Below are 26,053 nucleotides of genomic sequence, written 5' to 3'. Positions count from 1 at the left end.
TCTTAAATGATTTCCAATTATCATTCTGACTGTTCTGATGCAAATTTTCATCCAGCTGGTTTTACTTATAGTTGTTTTCAGCTTTGTGAAATTGACCCTATTAAAGCACCAAGTATATATACTACTGGTCTAGACTTTATTATGCTTGCACATTATAAATGTGATCAAGTCATGCTCGCTTATATCTAAGCTACCATTAGTTCTGTGTTCAGTTTTCCTTTATATGTTAGGACACACTCTAATAAAGAATTCTCCTGTGTTGTCTACTGCACTTACTGAATTAGGAAATTGTCCTCTATAACGTTTAGAAAGTCCAAGGATGTTTTACTGTTGGTAACGAGACTTCCAGCATATGTCACGCCAATTGAAGTCCCCCATGATTATGCAGTTTTTTTCCTATGCATTGTAGATAGATTTGTAAGGAGGCAGTCATTCTGTTCCCTGTTGTGATTTGGTGGTCAGTAGCAGACACCATTTAATATCTCATCTTGTGCTTTATCTGTTAGGACATTGATCCATAAGCATTCAAGATAATTTTCTTCCGAGTTATCAGTGACTTGGAAACAGGTAATACCATTTTTGACATCTAATTTTTATTTGCTGGTAACATTAAAACATGTTGATTTGCAACTCGGTTTAGCTTTTACACTAAATCTGTGGCTTCTTTTTGCTAACCAGGTGCATGCACTATACTTATACACATTTATATAAGCAATTATAGCTTAACTTACATTTATTTAGCTTCTTAAATCTTGCATTTTTTATTATGTTAGAAAATGATGAATGATGCATTTCTTATTTACTGGATGATTAATTCTTAACTTGTGATTTGTGTTCAGCTTTATCCAGATGAAAACTGAATACAATTAAAAATGCACAAAAACATCAATTTAAAATTGCTTTATTAGTTAAATAAAACTACCTTAAATGCCTGGATACATAAGAGAAAAGTTGATCAAAAAGTTTATAAAAACTTGCTTTTCCTTTAAAACTGATTTATTAAATGAAGGAAGCTTTAGCTATAGTTAGTGAATTGAACTGATGGTTTCTAGTCACCATGTCCTTCAGGACTTTAGAAGTAGTAGATCTCATCTTCTCACACCTACTTCTTATCATAGATTGGAAGCAAACAAGCTTTTCTGCTCTTTCAACTCCCAGTTGGTTTCTTAATTTTGAATGAACTCATCATTGAAATGAACTAGTTGAATAAACTGAAATGAAAAGAATATGCAGAAGAGGCTACTGCTGTCCCAAGCTTCATCAGATTCTGGTTCCAGGTGCTTAGCCAGTGACTTACATCAGATGAGTAGTTTTACTTATTAAAACTTTGGCAGCAAACATGTACTGCTTAATAGAATTTTTTTTAAAAAATAATTTAAATGATTTTAATAGATTATTGTAAATTTAGGCCTCAACATAGGTTGTCATAATTTCAAATGTAATTTTAAATAGGTACATTTTCTGAAATCTGTATTTAATTTAAATAAAAAATCATCCTATTTTTATCCACACCCGTGCCCAGAGCCCCAGGACTTTGGAGAGGGAGCAAGGTGGTGCTCTTTTACTTTGGTGATACAGTGTATTAAATAGTTTACAAAGGTGTCTGCACGAGATGCAAGAGGACAGCAGAATCCCTTTCTTCCCCAACTCTCTCTATGGAAAGCTTCCACAGTGGTGTGAGGAGGAGGAGCAGGTGGTGGTGGTGATGAGATCAGTGGGAAGCAGGGAGCACTATTCTGTGGGTCTAGAGGGGTGGCAGACTTCAGATAGGAAGTGGCTGCAAACATTTTCAAATGTCTGAGCCTGTTGGTGGTATATGCATACGCATCAGAGAACTCTGAGCTTGCAGATCCCTTACAGATTCTGTTCATGCTCCCAGGTTCTTTGTCTTACGCAACAGTAGAGACAAGAAAGCAACAAAAACCAGGAAAACTTGGTTGTTAAAAGGGAATGTTCAGGGGCCCTAAGTGGCAGTTACCTTTCTCAAAATTAGATTTATTAACAGTTAATATATACAGAAATTAAATTTCCTTTAAAGACAGTCTTACTAAACCTACTTGCCAGATATAAATCATATGACTTCGACTTGCAGATGTTCTGTGAGGTTAATGCCTACATGAAAGTGTCCCCTCTAAGGCATTATATTTTCTCTAATTATCACTGTCTCTGTCTTCCTTGTCCTTCCTACCTGGTGCTCAGTGACCTATGCACACATTAATTTTGGGTTGCTATTACACACTGAGTAATATTTGATTTGTACTTTAATATAAGAAAAGACCCTCTGAGCTTTTCTAAGATGCAAGCTCCAGCATAAACGTGTACATATTAATGTTGTACTGTACATGCAGAAAAGTACAACTTTATAACAGTAGGCACATGGGTAGTTGTGATTACTGTTCCAGATTGACCAAGAATTGCACACATCTTAGGCCATTTCTACACTTAAGGCGCAACAGTGTAAACGTGACCTATGCTGGTGGGAAGGGTTCCCCTATCAGCTTAGGGAATCTACTTCCCTAAGAGGCAGTAGCTAGGTCAACAGAAGAATTCACAGCCCTGAGAGAAATAGCTATACCAATGTAAGTTCCTAGTGTAGATCAGGTCTTATTTTTGTCTCATCCATGGAATATATTCTCCTTTTTAGTTCTTTGCAAAAGGGTCTGGCATTTTCTCTGTTTGTAGAACACCTAGCACACTAGGGTCCCAACATGGTTGGCCTCTAAGTGCTACTGGAATATAAATGTTAAATGCTAGTACATCCCATTCAAAATAAAATGTGATGCTTCTGAGTCAGTATTACATATGACCATATATTGCCACTGTTTCCTCCCCACCTTGAACTGAACAGAAGGGAAGTAATTTTTAATTTGGAAATGTCCTATCCCTTGTCAGATGGCATTTCAGTCCCCGTCCTCTCCCCCATCACATCTGACTTTCGGCTGCCCTAAATATTGTTGCATCATTGGGACTGGAAAAGATATAGGGTGTTGCACTACATTCTACTAAGAGCCTTGGTGGCTTTGAAAATGCAGCACAATGCTTGTGTTTTTTACAACTCACTTGAAAGTTTTTCAGCTTTTTTTTTTTTTGTGGGTTTGCAAGTATAGTTAAAGTAAATGTATGTTCTGAATTAAACTTCAAAGAAGACTTTTGTGCATTTGCTTCAGAATCTTATTTCTGAGACTTGTGGATTTACAAAGAGTTTCTTATTGAATTTGTATTTCTAGGGATGAGACTAAGTTTGCTATGGATCCCACTAGCCAGTTTCTCAGGAATATAGTGGTCTTCATGTTTGGCAGTCTGTGGGTATCCGTGTTAATTCTCAGTCAAGGTCCTGATCTTGCAAACAATTATTTTATGAGCTTAATTTTAAGCATGTAAGTAGTTCACTGACTTCAGTGGAATTGCCTATGTTTAAAGTTAAGTGTTTGCAGGATCTGGTCTTCAGGTACAAACCCAAACATGTATGTTTGAGATCAAAAGGAAAAAATCCTACATTGTTCTTGTCTGAAAATGACCTTGGACAAAGTCAATACAGAGATGTTGAAATGGAGCCTTGGCATACAACTATTAACTTTGGTGATCTTTACTTAATATGCTTTCATTTGATTCTTATCTAATACTTATTTAATCCAACCGCACTCTATAAAGTAAGGATATAGAAATGTCTTTTTGAGAGTAGTTCGAGAACTCATGTGTTAGGTAAGTATTTATCTATAACGTTTTATTTTATTTCATTTCATTTGTAAACATAGCACAATTATCTGTCTGAGATAAGTGATGTAGGTGTTTTGCAACTTTATCTGAATTATTCATTCTTTACTTCTGTTCACTTTGTTTTTAACTTATCAAAGTTTTATGTACCTTTTGCAATGGTAAGGATGTGAAAGTCATGATCTCTAGAATACACTTTGTTCTACCTCCCCCCCCCCCTTTTTTTTTTTCCCCTCAACCTTTGAGGTCCTTCAAGAATAGGAGGCCGCATCAGGAACCTTGAAGCATCTTGTCTGTGCTAGGACTTTGTTTTACTAAAACTTCCCACTCTTGCCCACATGAGTTCAGCTTCATTGTTAAGAGCGCTTGTGTAAATGATGCACTGGCAACTACTAGCATTTTAAACGTTTAAGACAATGTGGTAAAAATTCCCATGCCCTGTCTACCCTGCTACTTAACATAGGTGACAGCACTAGCACTGAAAAACACATACACATTTTCCCAGCTGAATTCCATTAAAGGGACTGTTAATGAAAGGTGTGCTATATCCTGTGCAAGCAAAAGAGACTTTATTGTTCCTAGCTACACGGCTCACAATGGTCGATGACATTTAATTTTAGAATATTTGCTTTCTAAGTCGGGAATAGGGAGCAATACAGATTTAGTGAGGTGAAAAGTGGTGTATGATTTGTATGAGAAATAGTTCAAATATCTGAAACTAGATTGATCTAGAGAACAGGTGCAATACTTATAGTGGGACTATAAACTTTCCCACTCTATCCTGCCATGGTGCCTTAAATCTGATTTTTGAAAGGACCATTTCTATGGCTCAAAAAATAGTTTAGTTTCCATTCCTATTCAGTTTTTGGTGTCTCTGCTGCCTGTCAATTGTAGTGGCAGTTTTGTGATTTGGGTTCTGTTTGCTGGATATCTGATTCAGACTCATTTCACATATGCCTCTGAGCAGCTGTAAGATGTTAACAACTTTCTGTCACCATTGACCTGGTCTGGGTTTGTATCAGTGATCTGAAGCTGAAAGGCTCTGTAGGCACGATGATCAAATTCCTGAAAAATCGTGCTGTCACTTGGAGTACAGAGTTGAAATTATTTTTTAAAGGGTAGTGAGGAGAGAGAGAGAGAGAGAACAGCTCAGATATAAATTAGTATTGAAGCAGTGGTTTTTGTTGACCAATTCTGAATCTACATGTAGTTTTCTGAACGGGTTATTACAGTGTAAGGTCTCCTCCCTATAAGGTCTCTCTTTGTATAGAATTTTATTTTCCAAATGTTCTTACCTTTTAGAAATTGATACTGCTTCTGAATTTTGAGCATTTTTGTTTATAGTATTTGTTTGCTTGTATGGCACACATTCAGTTTATTGGGGGGTTATGTATATTTATGGAATAAAATGTAAATAACTTCACAGCGTGTCTTTCAACTATTGAGTGGTTGGCTTGTATGTAAAATGTACCACAGTTATATTGCAAAAAGGTCACAAAGATTAGAATGAAGTGCTGCATAATGGTTGTGCTAGCTTCCACATTGGACTTAAAGGGAAAAATATTCTTTGTCCGTAAATGGGACTGGGAATGTTTTTTATTTTTCTTAGCTTCTTTTTATATTAGAAATTCAGATCTTGTCTGCCCCAGGAGACTTTAGGGAACATCTTTTCTGAGAAAATGTACCTTTTTTTTTTCTCCTTCTGTATCAGTGCTTAAAAATGCTGGCATTCTTACTACAGTATAGCTTTTACCTGCAAAGAGAGACTTGCAAATTTTGTTGGTTTAGAAGATAAATCCTGTGATGAATGGAGAACTAGTAAAACAACATCCCAAGTCAGTGAAAGAAACAATTGAGAGGAAAGGATTTTTACTCAGGATATTTCACTGTGTGCTTGCTTTAACACTTTCAATTACCAATTAATATGGGCAAAAGTAGAATGGTAAGATATACAATGTTCTATATAAGTTCTCCCCTGATGATGTGCTTGTTATGCTGTTTCACAGATTTAAGGGGGAACGCCTTTCAAGTAATTGTCAAGGGCCTCATGGCTTCTTTATTGAAATACCAGGATTTTTTTCAACATATTGAAACATGATCCTCTAAGTTAAACCACTGAATGCAGTGTCACTAGTAGTGGTATTGTGAAATGGTGAGAAGTAAACTGCAATCTGTGTGGCAGCATGACATTAAAGTCACAAACTTTGTATTTTTGGGTACTGCTGAGTGAAATCTTAAGATTTAAAAAAATGGTTGCAAGTAATAACATCTTGCCCATAATAAATCGTGGAAAAATGTCTGGCATGATATGGTGCCCGAGATTGAAAATCACTCTCTCATTGCTGAAAGCCTTTCTGTGTTACAGATCTTTACCAAGATTACAATTGTGAAAAAGCATAGCTCAAATACAACAACCTGAGTGAAGAATAAATTATACAAGTTTTAGTTATTTATATAAAATCTTACCCCAAACTGGCGAAAGTAGAACTTGAAAGGCCATAACCCATGACTGTTCTCAATCTATTTAAGCTTTAAAAGGTGACTGGTAAAGGATTTGTTTTTAAATAGGATGTGTATCCTTTTTGGGTTTTGTGATGTATAAAGGTTGCCTGCAAAGCTTTTTTCAAAATAAATAAAATATGCTTCTTTCTCTAGAAATATCTGGAACAGAGACAAACAAATATACCTTTATGCGTACACATAATTTTGGGAGGCTCTCAAACCATACCACGGGGCTTTATAAAATAGTTAGGTGAACTGTTCACAAATTAGATCAAGACAGTCATGTTACACCATGCTGAATAGCGACACACACAGGAACTATTTGCTAGCCATGTTGTGTGAGGGTATTATGTAAGCCTTTGCTTTACTGTATTTTACACACATAATCCAGAAAGATATTCAGAATACAAAAGAAAATTTAAATTTGGAGTTTGTGAGTTTGGAGTGAACCATATAGTTACTTTTAATGCCCCAAAACATACCATGCAATGATGAGGCTTGATATAGGATGTTTCTTTGTAGTTTTTTTCCATTTGAGAAATAAAGCATTCAACTGGTATGGAAGGTGTTTTGGTGAGTTCTGGGGAAAGAGGAACTCCATTTGCACAGTCAATGACAATAATTCCTGATCATGTACATAATGGACTCAAATAACCTTAGTAGGTTTGGTGATGTCTCATAACAATAACTTGACTAAGGAGATGAGTTTGTGTGGATGTGAGAACCGACACCCAAATATACTGATACCTTCTAAGCACCTAAGACCACCCACTGGACCTGTATGTTATGTGAAAACTACAGACTGCCTTGTTTTCATGAGGATTTTACCTCGTATTAGTTAGCTTGTGTTAGCTAACTTGGGCTGAAAACATACTTTTTTTTCCCAGTAAGGAAAAGGCCTCAAAGGCAATGGGTGCAGGGGTGAGGGAGAAGACTGCCGCTTAGCCCACTGCCGGTTTGGGGTTCCATCTGCCGGCTCCTGCCAGCCAGGGTCCCGGCTGCCGGCCCCGCTCAGCCCGCTGCCGGTCTGGGATCCCGGCCCTGCCCACGTAGAGTGGGTACCTACCTTCTCCTTGGTTCTAGCCCATTCTCTTACCCTCTCTTTGCACTGAGCTGAGGGTGGGAGTGCACTGAGCACAGGGCTGGGGGTGAAGGAGCAGGCTGGGGGTTGGGGTGTAGGGTCTGGCCAGGAGCTAGAATGAGGGAGGGGGCTCAGGGTTGGGGCAGGAGGTTTGGGTGTGGAGCGCTTACCTGGGCACCTCCCATTTGGTGCGAGGGGTGCAGTTGGGAATGTGGGGTGGGGGGTGCAGGAGCTCCCATTTGGTGCTCAGGGTGGGGTTGGGAATGTGGGGGGTGCAAGAGTCAGGGCATGGGGTGTGGGGGCGCTGGGGTGTGTGAGGAGGGTGCAGGAGTAAGGCCAGAGGGTTGGGGGTTTGAGCTATGGTCCTGGGATTGCTTGCAGCCCACTGCCGAGAGCAGCTCATGGCAGGGGGCTGTAGGGGATATGCCCTGATTTCACCCCCCTTCCCCAAGGCCCCGCCTCCACCTCTTCTCCACCTCCTCCCCGGAGCAGCGAGTGCGCTGTGGCTCGGCTTCTCTCCCGCTTCCCCGTAAGGGCCATCAGCTGATCAGCGGGAGGGAGAGGAGGAGGGGCAGGAACCCAGCACGGCAGGGGAGGGGGGAACTTGCCTGCCCTGCAGCAGCAGCTGGCAGGACCAAGCTTCTTCACCCTGCCCCTTGCGGGGCGGGGTGGCAGAGAAGAGCGGGCTGGGGCGGGCAGGATTTTTAATGGCACACTGCTGCTTGTTGGAGTCCCAGCTGCCGGCCTCACTCAGCCCGCTGCTGGCCTGGGTTCGGCAGCGGGCTGAGCGGGGCCGGCGGCTGGGACTTGGCAGGTAGCAGCGTGCCATTAAAAATTGGCTCGTGTGTCGTAGGTTGCCGACCCCCTGGTCTGGAAGCTACGGGATTGCACGTTCTTAGGGTTAGCAGAATGTGGCAATACCAGGGTTCTTCAAGTATAAGCTTGCAGAATTTGGTTTGCTAGGATGATCCTTAGCTTTCCCGGACTGTGCCAGGTACTGATAGGTGGCATGACGAGAACACTGATCCATTGCCACTCTACTCAAGCAGTACGACTCAACTGATGACCTGGACAAGGCTGACCACTTATTTGAAGCTTTGTGCTCGCTGAGCCAGACGAAAGGAAATGACCAAGTACCTGGACTTTACTTGTTCCAGCCAGAAATGCTGGAGTTTTACTTTGTTGCCTTGGAATAGCCCAGCAACCACCAAAACCAAGCCAATCATCTGAGAGTAGCCATTCACCTGCTTCGCATGGAGAAAGACACACCTGGAAAAAGAAATGAATAGTTGAGTCCAGAGTGAGTGGGAAGGTCAAATCCAGCAGTACAAATCCAGAGCTTGCTCTGAACTTTTCGCAGTTCCAGAGCGCTATATAACATCAAGTCTGGTACCACTGTTTGGTATGATAACATCCTTCCAGAGTTCCTGAAACATCTTGGCCCATGTGTCCGCTCTTGGCTGGCTCAATTCTTCACAAGGGTCACCAATGAAGGAAGACTGCCGAAAATCTGGCGCATGTTAAAAGTTATTGGCCTCCCGAAACCTGGTAAAGACCCAAACGTAGCATCAAGCTATCTCCTGATATTGCCGCTTTCTCTGTCTCTCAAGGTTCTAGAGAGCCTAATGTTACAGTGAATAACACCAGAGGTGGAGAACATTTTGAAGGGCGATCAAGCAGTCATTCAGTGTGGTCTAAGCACATGCAATCAAGTACTTGCTCTAACCACATTAATCAAAAACGGTTTTCAAAGAAATCTGAAAACAGGTGCTATTTTCCTTGACCTCCCTGCAGCGTATGATATGGTGTGGCACACGAGTCTACTTCTTAAAATATCAAGAGTCCTCCCACCCTGGGTTACTGATGCCATTGAACTGCTCCTCTGAGACAGATGGTTCAGGATGCATGTGGGTGAGAAACCAAGTGCTTGGAAGAAAACAAATGAACAGGTTATGCTAGGGGTCTGTTCTAGCCCCGACCTTTTTAGTCTATACATTAATGACCTGCCACCAACCCAATTGTGGGAGCTCATCTATGCAGACAACATATGGTGCGGGCTACCAGGCTCAGACTTTCTCTGCACTGGAGAAAACCCGACAGACGATGTTGCCAAGCTGGCCAACTATAGCAAGACATGGCACCTTCTGCCAAGCACCAGCAAGACAGTCTCTAGCACATTCTGTCTCCACCAAGCCGCTGCTAAAAGGGAACTAACGTCATAACGAATGGCCGGAAGCTGAAGCATGAAGTGAACCCTGTTTACTGAGGCGTGACTCTTGACTGAATGCTGACATGCAAAAGTCACCTGAACAAGGCAGCAGCAAAGGTCAATACATGCAACAACCTTCACAGCAAACTGGCAGGTTCTTCATGGGGAGCAGATGCACCAGCCCTATGGACCTCAGTCCTTGGCATGTCAAATTCAATAGCAGAGTACTATGCGCCAGTATGGAGTCGGTCAGCACACATCAAACTTGTTGACGTGCAACTCGACTCAACAATGTGCATCATCACAGGAACTCTCTGACCAACTCATCTTTCATGGCTTCTAGTTCTGAGCCACATTGCTCCCCTTTACATCACAAGGGAGATTGCAGTTGGCAAACTGCTTGAGAAGGTATGTGCCAACCCAAGTTTGCCCTTGTTCAGTGACCTTTTAAGTCCATCATCTGCACGTCTTTCATCACAACACCTACTATGGTTGAGGCTGCCACGCCACGATCTAACAGAGTCCTTGTGGCAGGAAGACTGATGGTTAACATTATCCGCCAATCAGTTCCTCATCACAGACCCTAATGCTCACCTGCCCAGTTTTGACCTGCCACATCATTAGTGGCCCCTTTTTAGCCAATTCTGAACTGGGCAAGGCCTCTGTGCGTCAGCGAGCACCTTTGGGGTCTTTGAGGCAATCTGAGCGGTGTAGATCAAACCATGATACACGTTGTCAAGGGGTGCCGGCTAATCAAATTCAGCAGTGGTCTCTGAGGGCTACATTTGGCCACTAAGAACGCTGTTGCTTGGCTCAGCAAATATGCAAATGCTAAATAAGCAAGTTGATACACCAGACCCTCGCTTTAGCTCGCGTCGCTATAGCACAGATTCGCGTATAGCGCGGTTGTGGTGATGGATCCCAAATTTAAATATTTAAATTGGGATCCATGGCAACGCGTCCCCCACGTTAAAGCGGGACTGTGCATGGATCCCGAACCCTGGGCTACAGCAAAGGTCTGGTGTATACTCGTATCATAATATTGAACTCATTAATATTTGATTTTACAAGCTTTGGAGCGTGCTGTAGGGTGTTCAAGAACAGAACTGGAATTACAATTTGTAAAGCATTTCAATTTTTAGTGTAGATGAACTTTAAGGAAAAGAGTTGTATCGCATGAAAGTTGCATCGAGTGAAATTTAATAATAAAAAAAAAACTTTTGTGATCTTATTTGAATTTTTGTTCAGATAGCAAGTGAGCAAAATTTGGTCAAGGACAAGGGATAAGAAGACATTATTAATCTTGCCAAAGAGTTACGGGCTGTGTGGTCAGAGTTTTAGACTTTAAGTTGTGCGACCCCCCCCATTACAATCTTGCTTTTTTCTTTCCTTTCTCCACCTATACCATAAATTGTCAAAATTCCATCATGATTTTAATTTATCCCTTGAATCATTGAAGTTGGGAACAACCGCTTTATGCTGCTTGAAAGCTGAAGTTCCAGCTTTCTTAAAAATATTATAGATCGTTAGCTCTAGAAGGTTTGTAAAGTATCAGCTGTTAAAATCATGTCAGAATTGAAGAAAGCACAAAAAGCAAGATGGTAATCTGTGACATAATTTTGAGGTCTGATATTTTGTGAAATGTCACAGCCAGAAATAAATTGCTTGTACCACTAGAAAGCGGAGAAATCCCTGCTTTCTTGGATACATTTCTAGCACTAAGGATCAGAGGTGGATTTACCATGAAACAAAGAGTGCGGTGGCACTAGGCCCCTAATGACGGGGACCCTCAAAATGCAGGACAAATCTCATCTGACAACTTGCCCTTGAGTCCCTGCAGCAGGGCTCAGGCAGGCAAGCTGCTTGCATACCGTGGCCAGTGGCCCCACGCTGCTCCCGGAAGCCGACGGCTGCTGGCACATCTCTGCATGCCCCTGGCTGGGTGGGGGGAGGTGGCTCCACGTGCTGCCCCCACCCCAGGCAGTGCATGAGACCCGCTGCCCTGCCCGCCACACCCGAAGGGGCGTGCAGAGATGTGCCAGCAGCAGGACTAAGGCAGCTCCCTGCCTGCGTTGCCTCCCTTCCTCCACACCGCTTGTGGAAGCGGCCGGCATGTCCCTGCAGTCCCTGGGGGGGGGTTGTGTCTGTGTGTTGCCCCCTCCCTGAGCACTGACTCCGCAACTCCCATTTGCTGGGAGCTGCAGCCAATGGGAGCTGTGTGACTGGTGCCTGCGGGCAGTGGCTTGCAGAGATCCACCCCCCCCCACCCCCCGAGGGGTGTGCCGATTGCTTTGGGAGCTGTGCCACCCAAGGTAAGTGCCATCCCATGACCCCTTCTGCACCCCAGCCCAGAGCCCACACCCCACACCCAAACTTCCTCCAAGATTCTGCCCCAATCAAGGTACCTCACTGTACTGTCATTTACTTCCTATTATTTATAATATAGGAGGAGGATGAAGAAAAAAAAATGAAAAACGGGGGGTGGGGGAGATAAGAGAGAGTGTTCCTTTGCTTGGCTGGATCCCGAGTGGGGGAGGGGTGTGTATGAAAATGAAGCTGCGCACAGGGCCCGCTAACCCTAAGTCCGCCACTGCTAAGGACTCATGAGCTGTCAGACAGGACACTTATTACTGGTCCCATGGCCTAACAGTGCCTTTTTTAGAACAGGTCTAGGATTGAATGTAGCAAGTCTCAGATCATTTAATAAAACTGATGTAGTAAGCCTCTCGTTTAAAAAACAACAACAAAAACAAACCTTCATTAGACTTCTTATGAAAGGTTGCTTTTAAAATATAAAAGGTCTGTACTTTAGGGTTTTTACATATACTGACTTAACTTATTCCTCCACAGGGTGTGATAGGTGTACAGCTCGTGGTTACCATGGTGATGGCTAGTGTCATACAGAAGATCATACCTCACTATTCTCTAGCTCGTTGGCTTCTCTGTAGTGGCAGGTAAGATAAGAAACAATGAATTGCTACAGTATATATGGATGTGGTGACACTTGGTATAGAGTCTAGAAATCGGAAAATTAAACTAATCAGGAAAGGTTTCAACCATTTCCAGCAGAATGCAACTACTTGCATCGTTTGCACCATATGTAGAAAATTATAATATTGTGACATCAGACTAAAAATATAATGAAATTCTCATTGTAAAGGAACTATGTTAAGGTTCGCAAAAAGAAAAGGAGTACTTGTGGCACCTTAGAGATTAACAAATTTATTTGAGCATAAGCTTTCGTGAGCTACAGCTCACTTCATCGGACGCATTCAGTGTTAAGGTTATTATACAGTTACGGTTGTTATATAGTTAAGCATGCTGTTGGTTGGCTGACATTTTTTTCTTTTTTAAGAGAGATGAGCTGTACAGCACTTTCTAATATTAAGATACAGCTTAGTTCTTGCTCTCCCATAGTGATCAACTTTTCTCTGCAATGACTCTGTGTACCTAGTGGTTCCACTCTTGTTTTACCTTGCATATAAGCAGTATTTAGAAATTTTACCGAAAATCCTATTTTCTGACTACTTCATAGGGCAAGATTTGTGTAAATTTCAATATACTGCTCCCTCACAACAATAGATCAAACAGACATAATGTGTTGCAAAGGGAGCATTCCCAGAATGATTTTCCATAACTAACTAAAAACAGCAGCTACTGTGAATATAAATCTTTCTTACATTTTAGAAAACTGTAGTTGGTTTATTCTTCCAAAGAAACTCTACATCATTAGAAAATGCTATATTGTTTCTCATAGAGGGCATTTTCCAGATTTTAACAATAACCTTCTAAGTTATTAGTAAAGTCCCAAATCATCACTTTTTTTCAATGATTTCTGAAGAAGTACACTTGGATTATGTGTACATTCTCCAGGCATCTTACCAGTATTTCTACATGATTTTCCACTACCATTTTCTTTGCAGTTTAGGGTTACCTCCCCTTTAAAAAGAAACCCATTTCCATCCTGTTACAAGGTGGGGTTGTGGGAATTGATTAGGTTAGGAGTTGTTTGAGTATAAGATGGTGCCAACTCCTGTCCTTGAAAAATAACTGGAGGTCCCAAAGTGTACATATTTATATATTGATATTTGAGAATGGCCTGTTTAGCTTGTATGCATATTGGGAGCTGTTGAGTTTCAAGGAAGAGAGGGGAATGATAACCTAAATTTAAATGGAACTGCTAAACTTTTGTCTGTGCAAGGTCTCTCATTGCTGGGCATTATCTGCAGCATATTAAGCATCAGAGAAGCACAGGTTTGAGTGCTCTAAAAATAATTAATGAACTCTTTCATCTTCACTTGAAAAAGGAATTGCCAACACCATTTATCTCTAACAGGTGTGTGTTGAGTTTTTTGAGTTTTAAGATGTTCAAATGGCATTCTTTTCTTCCCTTTCCTATGTTCCCTTAAAAAACAAAATACAAACACAGGAGGAGAAGGGTGGGGGAGTTTCTAGAACAAATAAGTGTCCAAAACACAAGACCTGGTAGTAATGGGGGATCTTTAAATACACACACATCAGTTGGAAAGTAATGTGCAAAACACACAGTCCAAAAAGAACTTGGAATGTGTTTGGGACATTTTATTTAAGAAGGTGGGGAAAAATAACAGGAGGTCAGCTTTATGAGACGATTCTGACTAATGGGGAGGAATTGGTTGAGAATCTGAGGGTGGAAGGCTACTTGGGTGAAAGTGATGTCAAAATGATAGTTCATGATTCTAAATAAAGGAAGGAGTGAGAGCAGCAGAATAAGGACAGTGGACTTCAGAAAAGCAGACTTTGACATGGGTCCCATAGGAAGGAAACCTAAGGAGGAAGGGAGTTCAGGAGAGATGACAGTTTCTGAGAGACAGTATTAAAGGCACAATAGCAAACTATACCAATGCAGAGAAAAGACAGGAAGAACAGTAAGAGACCAATATAGCTGTATCTGTAGCTCTTTCATGACCAGAAAATCAAGAAGTGGCAACAAGGACAAATTGGTAAGGATGAGAATAAAAGAATAGCTATATCATGTAGGGACAAAATCAGAAAGGCTAAGGGACAAAGAGTTCAACTAGTAAGGGATATAAATGGAAATAAGAAGATGCTCTATAAATACATTAGAGATAAGGGAAAGGCAAAGGATGGTCTAGGTCCATTAATTAATGGGAAAAGAGACTAATAACGGATGATGCAAAGAAGGTTGAAGTGTTAAATGCCTATTTTGAGTCAGTCTTCACTGAAAAGGTTAACTGTGACCAGATGCTTAACACAATTAATATTAACCAAGGGGAAGGAACATAGGCCAAATTAGGGAAGGAACATGTTAAAGAATATTTAAATAAATTAATGTATTCAGATCAGCAGCACTTGACAAAATTCACCCTAGAGTACTTAAGGACAATAAGCAATCTAAGAATCATTAGTGATGATTTTTAAGAGCTCATGAAAGATGGGTGAGGTCCCAGAGGATTGGAGAAGGGCAAACATAGTACTTATCTTTAAAAAGGGGAAAGAGGAGGACCTTGTAAATTATAGACCAGTCAACCAGATACCCATAAAGATACCAGAACAAATTATTAAAAAATCAATTAGTAAGTACCTAGAAGATAATTGAGTGATAATTACTAGACCACATGGATTTGTCAAGAACAAATCAAGCCAAAACAACCTAGTTTTCTTCTTTCACAGGGTTACTGGCCTATTGGATAAGGGGGAAGCTGTAGATATGATATATGTTGATTTTAGGAAGGCTTTTGATGCAGTCGCACATGACGTTCCCATAAGCAAACTAGGGAAATGTGGTCTAGATGAAATTGCTATAAGATGGATGTACAACTGTTGAAAAACCATTCTCACAGAATAGTTGTCAGTGATTCATTTCAAACTGGGAGGACACTTTTAGTGGGGGTCCCACAGAAAACTGCCCTTTGTCTGGTACTATTCAGTATTTTTATTAATCATAGAATATCAGGGTTGGAAGGGACCTCAGGAGGTCATCTAGTCCAACCCCCTGCTCAAAGCAGGACCGATCCCCAACTAAATCACCCCAGCCAGGGCTTTGTCAAGCCTGACCTTAAAAACTTCTAAGGAAGGAGATTCCACCACCTCCCTAGGTAATGCATTCCAGTGCTTCACCACCCTCCTACTGAAATAGTTTTTCTTAATATCCAGCCTAAACCTCCCCCACTGCAGCTTGAGACCATAACTCCTTGTTCTGTCATCTGCTACCACTGAGAGCAGTCTAGATCCATCCTCTTTGGAACCCCCTTTCAGGTAGTTGAAAGCAGCTATCAAATCCCCCCTCATTCTTCTCTTCTGTAGACTAAACAATCCCAGTTCCCTCAGCCTCTCCTCATAAGTTGTGTTCCAGTCCCCTAATCGTTTTTGTTGCCCTCCGCTGGACTTTTTCCAGTTTTTCCACATCCTTCTTGTAGTGTGAGGCCCAAAACTGGACACAGTACTCCAGATAAGGCCTCACCAATGTTGAATAGAGGGGAACAATCACGTCCCTCGATCTGCTGGCAATGCCCCTACTTATACATCCCAAAATGCCATTGTCCTTCTTGGCAACAAGGGCACACTGTTGACTCATATCCAGCTTCTCATCCACTGTAACCCCTAGGTCCTTTTCTGCAGAACTGCTGCCTAGCCATTCGGTCCCTAGTCTGTAGCGGTGCATGGGATTCTTCCGTCCTAAGTGCAGGACTCTGTACTTGTCCTTGTTGAACCTCATCAGATTTCTTTTGGCCCAATCTTCTAATTTGTCTACAGCCCTCTGTATCCTATCCCTACCCTCCAGCGTATCTACTTCTCCTCCTAATTCAGTGTCATCTGCAAACTTGCTGAGGGTTCAATCCACACCATCCTCCAGATCATTAATGAAGATATTGAACAAAACTGGCCCGAGGTCCGACCCTTGGAGCACTCCGCTTGATACCAGCTGCCAACTAGACTTGGAGCTCGACAGTCTAGCCAACTTTCTATCCACCTTATAGTCCATTCATGTAGTCCATACTTCTTTAACTTACTGGCAAGAATACTGTGGGAGACCGTGTCAAAAGCTTTGCTAAAGTCAAGGAATAACATGTCCACTGCTTTCCCCTCCTCCACAGAGCCAGTTATCTCGTCATAGAAGGCAATTAGATTAGTCAGGCATGACTTGCCCTTGGTGAATCCATGCTGACTGTTCCTGATCACTTTCCTCTCCTCTATGTGCTTCAGAATTGATTCCTTGAGGACCTGCTCCATGATTTTTCCAGGTTTCAGAGGCTGACTGGTCTGTAGTTCCCAAGATCCTCCTTCTTCCCTTTTTTTAAAGATGGGCACTACATTAGCCTTTTTCCAGTCATCCGGGACCTCCCCCGATCGCCATGAGTTTTCAAAGATAATGGCCAATGGCTCTTCAATCACATCCGCCAACTCCTTTAGCACTCTTGGGTGCAGTGCATCCGGCCCCATGGACTTGTTCTCGTCCAGTTTTTCTAAATGGTCCTGAACCACTTCTTTCTCCACAGAGGGCTGATCACCTTCTCCCCATGCTTTGCTGCTCAGTGCAGCAGTCTGGGAGCTGACCTTGTTCGTGAAGACAGAGACAAAAAAAGCATTGAGTAAATTAGCTTTGTCCACATCCTCTGTTACTAGGTTGCCTCCCTCATTCAGTAAGGGGCCCACACTTTCTTTGACTTTCTTCTTGTTGCTAACATTAATGACTTGAAGTGCACAGTGGAGAATACACTTATTAAATTTGTGAATGGCATGAAGCTGGGATGGGTTACAAGCACCTTGAAGGACAGGATTAGAATACAAAATAATCTTGATAAGTTGGAGAGTTGGTCTGAAAGGGATGTGATGAAATTAGTGATAAGTGTAAAGTACTGCACTTAGGAAGGAAAAATCAGATGCACAAGTACAAAATGGGCAATAGTTGGCTAGGCAGTAGTACTGCAGAAAAGGATCTGGGCATTTATAGTGGATCACAAAGAGAATGAGTCCTCAATATGATGCTGTTGCAAATAAAGCAAATGTCATTCCTGCGGTATATTAACTGGGAGATAACCATTCCTCTCTCTTGAATGCTGGGAGGCCTCAAATGGGGTGTGTGTGTGTGTGTTCAGTATTGGGTACCAAACCAAAAGAAAGAAATGGAAAAATTGGAGAGAGTCCAGAGGAGAGCAACAAAAATAAGAGGTTTAGAGAACCTGATCTGTGAGGAAAGGTTGAAAAAAGTTGGATACATGTAGTCTAGAGAAGAAAATATTTTGGGGGGTGGGGGACAGGACGTAAGTCTTCAAATATGTGAAAGGTCGTCATAAAGAGAATGGTGGTCAGTTGTTCTCCATGTCTGCGGGCAGGACAAGAAGTGATTTGGCTTAGCTTGCAGCAAGTGTGCTTTAGGTTAATATCAGAAAAACCTTTCTGACTAAAAGATAGTTAAGCTTAACTGTGTGCTTAAATAAATTAGATCTACAAGTATATTAATATTTGAACAGGAATTGATTTTCGCAGTTTTCTTCGTTAATTACTGTCATAAAAATCCCATGTGGAATTCCAAGGGCAACATATAGTTGTGAAGCCCTGCTGTGATAGGCATGTATAGGACACATGGATCTTGAGAGGTGTGTAGTGGAGGGTATTGATAATTGTCACAGTGGAGATGTGTGCGCAGCTTTTGGGTCTGTTATGACAGAGTCTGGTGCCGCTTTGAGTTGTGGGGTGTATGTCCATCCAGTGCACTAAATGCCCCAATAACAACTATATGGGTGAAACCAGACAGTCACTACACTCTTGAATTAACTCCTACAGAAAAATGATAAAAGACAAAAACAAAACAAAAAAAACCTTATCACCTGTGGGTGAATACTTTTCACAAAATGATCACACTTTTTATCTGACTTCTCAGTTTTCATCCTCAAAGGAAACCTGAACAACACCTTCAAAAGATGAGCCTGGGAACTTAAATTAATAACTGCTAGATACCAAAAATCATGAACTCAATAGACTCACTGGATTTATGGTTCAATACAACAATCTAGAACTTACTAACCTTCCTTTTTCCTATGATTGCACGAGTGTTAACTGCCCATTTCATCTTGAATGGTCCTCTACAACATTAGCTCCTTATGCTAAACAATCTGTTCCACCTTGTATTTAGTTGTGACAATGAGTACCTTTCACAGACCTGAAGAAGAGTTCTGTGTAGTATGAAAGCTTGTCTCTTTCATCAAATAAAAGATATTACCTTACCTACTTCATTTCTCTAATATCCTGGGAACAACACGGCTACAACAACACTGCAATTTATTGTCATAGTATTCATTCCCAAAGTAAATTCAAGAAATATTCTTCCTTCTGTCAAGCAGTAAAGTCCAGTCCTTAGGAGCACTGACAGTCTTAAGGAAGAGAAGTCATGTTTCTTGTATTGAGATTTGCTAGGCAGCTGCATGAGCACTGGTATATTCGTTCATCCATATTTTATATATTGGTTAATCCAGTATTTTAACCGTGGCCATTTTTTTTGGCAGAAGTCAATACTGTAGTGCCCCAGGAAAGATAGAGTATATATAATATACTTCGTTTTAGATGTCCATACTGCTTCCCACCCTAGAGGCACATAGCTATGAAAATCCCATTGTAATGGATCTGCAGACCTGAGCACAATAAAGAATAGGAAAAATTGTCCATATTTTTTTTCTTTTTTTTTTTTTTTCTTCAAGTAATGAGGTCCACAGATCCGGCCTGCTCTGTAGACAAATTGCATCATCCAGAATAGAGATGGAAATTGACATGCAGTGATATGGCATTGTTTTCATTCGGGGAATTTCCCATGCCCAGCAGTAGGAGAAATTGTTGTCTTTACCTCGTATTTTTAACACAATCCGTAATTTAGGAAAGTAGACTTAAATTATTCTGACTGGAAGTTGCCTCAACTAAGGGGAACTTCAGGGGGCAGGCCATTCCCTTGCTGTCAGTGACCAACCAATCTGATTCTGGCCCCTAATTACAAGCAGGCTGAAATACCTGTTGTAACAGATCTGTGGACCTTATTACTTTAAGAAAAGAAACTTTAAGGTAAGTGCAGATATATTTTCCCATTGTGGTGTTTTCTTTAATACCTAGGCTCTCCTACCTACCAGCCTCAACATTTCAGAATGAAAATGTGACTGATGTATCAGCTCACCACCTGACTGAGAAGGAACTCTTGTGTAAACTCTCTTGTTTTTGGAACTGAAGGACCTAGGGTTATAGTCAGTTACATCCTATCTGGCATAGAAGATAGGGCCACCTGAGGAGTTGGCCAGTTCCATCTTCTCCATACTTTCTGCAATAGCTCTTCCAGAGTAACTCCCACATGTAGACAATTTAGTCTGGAGTAAAAGTGACTTCATTCTGGAATAATTACTCATTTTCTGAGAGGAGTAATCATTTTCAAAATAGTGTCCACATAGGGGAGTTATTCCAGAGTAATGACTGTCATAGCTATTCCAATTTCTTCCATTTAGACGAGGCCTTAATTGCTGTATTTGTAATGTCAATTTAAACCAGTTCAGTGTTTTAATGTGTAAGGGAGCTTTTCTTGTAAAATTTAAGACTGTCAATGCATTCTCTTACGAATTTAGGATCTGAGCAACATAAGTACTTGTGTGTGTTTGGAAAGTTTTTTCTGTTCACCTCAAAAAGAAATGAAGGCTTAGCTGTAAACGTTTCAGGGTTCAGTTTCCTGCCACTCCCCCGCTCCCAAACACAGAGATAAAGTATTTGCTTGAGAAGCAGCAAGTAGCAGATGCTTTAATATGTAACTTCTAACTCTCACTTAAATATGAGAGTTTAATTGCTCTTTTTTGTTTTGTTTTTTAACTTAAAATTTCTCTTTTAGTTTACGATGGTATCAACATCCCACTGAAGAAGAATTACGAATTCTTGCAGGGAAGCAACAAAGGGGGAAAAGCAAAAAAGATAGGTAAATTTTTATTTACTAATCTTAAGCACTTTAACACACTACATGCAATGACTTATTTCCCACCGGATTTTTGCCAAGACATTCTTTTCAATGCCAGGATATAATTTTGTAATATAATGTGTAGGGCACTGCTTGAGTGCAAGGTGTGCTGCCATTTGCCTTCTACTTCTGTTTTTAACCTACTTGAAATGTATTTTTAATGAGCTTTGAAAGTGTTTGGTTCAGTCTTTAGTTTAAAAAAAGCTCAAATGTGAATTCTTTTTTAAAAAGAATTCTGTCAACACAGCCTTTCCTCATAGTATCCGTCTCAAATTTGTTGTTGCATTTCAGCATACCATTTACTTTGCTGCAAATATGCATTGAATTTGGAGTTTCAGATATTCTCTAGTAACTAAAAGGAAACTCGTTTTAATGTTTCGTTACCAGAGCTATTATCTTATCATTCACAAACTACATCTCTGATCTATTCACCAGATGTGAAAGCAGTCTGTCTGTTTTATTGCTTAGCTTAACCTTCTGACTTGTGTTGACATTCAGCTTGACAATCTGTTCACGCAGAAGTTTGAAAATAAAGATTAACAATTTATGCAATATTTCCTCCAACTTTTACAGCTCTAATGTTTAAACTTCTGTCATCAATAAGCCCTTCTCTCATTTCTTGATTTTATTTCAACAAATTAGAGCAAAAATAACTAAAGGTATAAACTAGTAATATATCAATATTGATAAGTATTCATATGAATAGCTATCAATCATTGATTCAGACTTACTAGTAATCTGAAAAATTCTTACACCAAAACTTTCAAGGTTTGAGTTAATATTGCTGAACTGTATATCCCACCAATGCAAACCATAAAAAGCAAGACAAGAAGCAGCTAAGTGACTCAATACCCATCTAGTGTCCAATCATCAGTAGTCTTTCTCAACCTGAAGACCTTCCACAGCCTGCATATTTACACTCTCATTTAGAAGTCGTCATGCAGTTTCAGCTCTGACAGGAAATATAATACACCAGTATGTGCATATGCTACAAGCTTGTTTTATTTTCTATATAAAAATTGCTACTAAATTTAGTAGCAATCAGTAATATAGTTCACCTAGTCACAAAACTTTCTTGAAACATGGAAAAAATATCTTGCAGTCACCATTTGAAATTTGACAGTGTCTATCGTATTTACACTAATAAAATTGACATACTGTATAACTTATGAAAGTCACACCAACCTTATAATAATCATCAGAACATATGAATATATAACCAATAAATGTGGCTGCATGTTTTCTCTAGGATGAAGGGAGTGATGTGAGCTGTGGGTGGCGGAACTTAAGAGAAGCTGACAGTAGTAGTGTAGAAGGGGTATTCAATGGCTTTAGTGCTTCTTTCTTTGCTTTTTATGGTTTGTTGGTGAGAAATGTAATTTAGCAACCTTTAATTCAAAGTTAAGTCTTTTTTGAAATGGAATATACCAATCATTTCTTCAGAGGTGCTATAGTTCCTTTTTTGTTTTAAGAACACCCACACCCACACCCACACCCCCCCCCCCCACCACAGCTTAAGGGTAGGAAGGGGTAGTGCCGTTGAATTTATATGAATATGGTTGCTAGACTGCTTAAGTGCTTACGTGTTCTTCATGCCAGAGGGCGCTGCCTTATTTGAATAAGTGAAATGTGGAACTGGTGGTGACGAACTGAAAGGAAGCTAAATCTTCTGGGCCTTTCCAGTGTCCCTTGAAGTTAAGGACTCTGCTCCAGAGAACCCCAGAATGTTGCAAAATGTAGCAACTGCACATTTCAAATATAGTAGGGCAAATTCAGGAAGATGTTTAAAAGTAGGACAGGAAGGAGGGGTTCAGGACTTCCTGTCTTGAGGAAGTGTTCCTTGAAAACAGATTTAGGTCAAACTTTTAACTGACTGGTCTGTTTTAGCCTATGCTGCAATTTAGTATCTGATGCACTAGATTATGATCTATAAGTATTGCTGTAAAGTTCTTCTGTTTCTGAATAACTTATTCTATAATAAAATACTTGAGTATAGTGAATATAGAGCTAACTGGCTCTTTCCACTTGAGAAACCCCAAAAAGCATAGGAATAATTGAAGAGACATGAATAGAAAATATTTTCGAAGGCATTATTTTTCCTGTTCAAGTGAAATCTGTTGAATTCAATATTGTTTTGTAATGTATAGCATAGTGAAAGGTTTCCCTTTTTATTACACTTTTAAAAAAAGTCGTCTTCGGTGCTTATACCTTTCTATAATGTGTTAATTGTTTTTTTGCTTCATTCTGATGTTTAATGGGTTTTTTTTAGAAACCTAATCTTCTTCTTCGATTGATTGCTCATGTGCATTCCAATAGGTGTGTACACACGCCGCATGCACGATCGTCAGAAGGCTTTTCCCCTCGCGGTATTCGTCGGATCAGCTGTGGACTCCTGGAGTGGCGCCTTTATGGCAGTGTAAATACATCCCTGCTGACCCACTACCTGCTCAATTCCTTCTTACTGCCAGTGACAGTCGTTAGAGCAGCTCAGTCTCTTGCATTCTCAAGTGCCTACCTAGTGGTTCACTTTTCTTAGTTGTGTGTATAGTTGTTCATTATATATTAGTTGGACTTACTTCGGGGGGCTTCTTCCCCCCCACCCCTGGCCTAGTTTCCCCAGGCACCGGGGCATGCCCCGGTCTCGGGTTTAAGGTGTGCGAGACGTGTGTGAAACCTATACCCACAGGTGATCCACACGCTGCCTGTTTCAATTGTTTAGGAGAGGGCCATCAGGCAGATAAGTGCCCAATTTGCGGGAGCTTCAGACCTGGACTAAGAGAGTGGACTATCGTTTGAAGCTCCTCCTGATGGAGTCGGCCCTCTGCCTGCAGCTGGCACCGGAAGCGGCACCAGCATCATCGGTGCGCAGCGCCCCAGCCTCGGTGCATGATGTCCCGGCACCAAGGAAGGACTCCTCCAAGGAGCACCAGTGCCGTTTCCCAACCCGTAAGGCCAGCGCCACCAAGCGGCACCATTTGCAGTCCCCAGTGTTGCATAAGAAAAAGAACACAGACAGGGGTTGTTCCCCTGTCAAAAAGCTGCAAGGGGACTCCAGCGGGGTGTGTCCCCTGGCGGGACACCCACGGTCTGGGCCTCAAGACCCTGCACTGTTGACTCTGGCCCCCATGGGAGGCCTGTCGAGTCTGGTGCTGATTGACTCCCTGTCTTGGGAGGATTTGGAGGAAGAGCTCGACCTTCCCTCCATGCTGGACATCTGCTAGGCAGCATGAGACCTCATTGCCATGATGGCACGGAGCCCGGCACCACAAGCCCAGGCACCGTCAGCGGCACCAGCTACAGCGTCTAGCCTGGCACCGCATGTGGCTCCAGCACCCTTTGTGGCACCAATGGCAGCACCGCCTCTGGTTCGTCATCGTGGCAAGCCTATGATGTTACGGTGCTGCTCACCATCTCCCTGGTACTGCTCCCTGGCACCGTCCGCCTCCGCCCCTCCCCATGGTGGGGCACAGACTACTGGTCTGAGTCAGACACCAAGTCTTCTGTCTCAACCGGGGACTCTGGTGGTTGATGTGGCCAACCACAGAGAGCGGCAAGGACAGCTGGGTCCCGCACCTAAGTCACGGGACGCTAAGAAGCTGGATCTTTTCAGCCGGAATGTCTATTTGACTGGGGGCCTCCAGCTTCGAGTGGCCAACTAGTAGGTGGTACTCAAGCGGTATGCTTTCAACTCTTGGAGATTGTTGGCAAAGTTCCAGGAGTTACTCCCGGCTGACTCGTGCAAGGAGTTTAGCATGCTCTGCGAGGAGAGCAGGGTCGTCTCCAGAACCTCCCTCCAGGTCCTATTAGACACAGCGGATTCGGCGTCATCCACCCTGGCCACCGCCATCACAATGAGGTGCAGTGCATGGCTCTAGGTCTCGGGGATACCCCTGAGGTCCAGAACACAATACAGGACCTCCCCTTTGACTGTGTGGGCCTGTTCGCCCAAAATATGGACTCTTGCCTGCACAGCCTTAAGGACTCGCAGGCGACTTTGGAGTCTTTGAGGTGCAAGGGTGTGGATCCCCCAAGAAAGCCTTTTAAGCCTCAGCCCCCATCCTGCTTCTACTCTGGGCCTCCTAGATGAGACTTGTCAAGGAGATGGGGCAGAAATAATAGGAGGTGCCCGCCACAGTCCTCCTCGGGCCAAGACCAGGATTTGGTCAAACAGCCCCCGGGCCCAAAGCCAAACTTTTGAAGATGCACCCGCAGACAGCGCATCAGTTTCTGTCTCGGATCCTTACCCCCTCCCTTTGTGAATCAACTCTTCTGCTTCTACCGTACTTGGTCCCAGATCATGTCAGATTGTTGGGTCTTCAGCACGGTCGGGGTGGGATATTCTATCCAATTCTGTTCCCTCCCACCCTCCGTCAGAGACCATGCTCACAAGCAACTCCTCTTGCAGGAGGTGCAATCGCTCCTCGCTCTAGGGGCAATAGAGGAGGTTCCTCAGGGGTAGTCACCAAGTGTATGGCAGTCATGGCAGCCTTCCTCCGCAAACGTCAGGTGTGAGTATTCCGATACCTAGCCAACTGGCTCATCAAGGCCGAGTCCCAAGCATGGGCTGCAGAGCATATGTCCTTGGGCTGGGCCACATTCCACAGGCTGGGTCTCATACTGAACATGCCCAAATCCACGCGGGCCCCGACGCAGAGAATAGAATTCATAGGGGCTCTCTTGGACTCCACCCAGGCCAGAGCATTCCTGCTGGAGCTGCGCTTCCAAGCACTCACTGACATTATTGAGAACCTTCACCCATTTCCCACAACCACAGCCAGAAATTGCATGAAACTATTGGGACATATGGCAGCCTGCACATATGTGGTCCAGCATACCAGGTTACGCTTTTGGCCCCGCCAGTCATGGTTGGCATGGGTGCACAGTCTGGGCAGGGACCCGCTGGACATGATAGTTACTCTCCCCCATTGCATCCTCAAGTCTCACCACTGGTGGCCACAACCACAAGTTGTTTGTGCGGGAGTACCCTTTGCCAAACCCCATCCTACATCATAAATGCCTCGGAAGTCAGTTGGGGAGCACGCCTGGGCAGTCTCAGAACCCAAGCCTATGGTCCCACACAGAACTGCATATCAATGTAAGGGAGCTAAGGGCGGTTCATCTGGCATGCCAAGCATTCCAGGCCTGCCTGCAGGGCACAATTGTGTCGGTGCTGATGGACAACACTGCAGCAATATTCTATATAAATAGGGTGATGCTCGCTCCTCTCCTCTGTGCCAGGAAGCCCTTGAACTGTGGGATTTTTGCATCACCCAGTCGATGCACCTAGAGGTGTCACACTAGGAATGCAAAAGGAGCTTCAGCCGCTCGTTTCACAGCCACGAATGGGTCCTCTGGCCAGACATTGCACACTTGATTTTCCAGAAGTGGGGCTCTCCCCACATAGACCTGTTTGCGAAGTGGAGCAACAGGGAGTGCCAGTAGTTCTGCTCCTTCCTGAACCACAGCGTAGACTCCATCGCGGACGTCTTTCATGGACGAGTCACCTGCTTTACGCATTCCCTCCCTTCCGTCTCATACACAGAGTCTTCCTCAAGACTCGCTGAGA

At 42.5% G+C, this 26,053-nt stretch overlaps 1 protein-coding gene across 4 annotated transcripts in view; it reads left to right on the top strand.

Annotated features, from left to right (window-relative positions):
- Positions 1-26,053, top strand: part of TMEM161B (transmembrane protein 161B) — an 80,208-nt gene that overhangs the window by 11,005 nt on the left and 43,150 nt on the right. For 2 of the 4 annotated variants that reach the window (XM_077817170.1, XM_077817169.1), the window contains exons 2-3: positions 12,357-12,460; positions 20,365-20,448. In XM_077817170.1, the coding sequence (XP_077673296.1) occupies positions 12,357-12,460; positions 20,365-20,448 (188 nt within the window). Of the gene's footprint in view, positions 1-506; positions 568-12,356; positions 12,461-20,364; positions 20,449-26,053 lie in introns of all 4 variants that reach the window. The other 2 variants (XM_077817171.1, XM_077817172.1) reach the window with 2 other exon arrangements.

This window comes from Eretmochelys imbricata, chromosome 5, assembly GCF_965152235.1.
Source record: "Eretmochelys imbricata isolate rEreImb1 chromosome 5, rEreImb1.hap1, whole genome shotgun sequence".
NCBI lineage: Eukaryota > Metazoa > Chordata > Testudines > Cheloniidae > Eretmochelys > Eretmochelys imbricata.
Note: the sequence above shows the minus strand (reverse complement) of the source record. Positions and strands in the feature narration are given on the sequence as shown.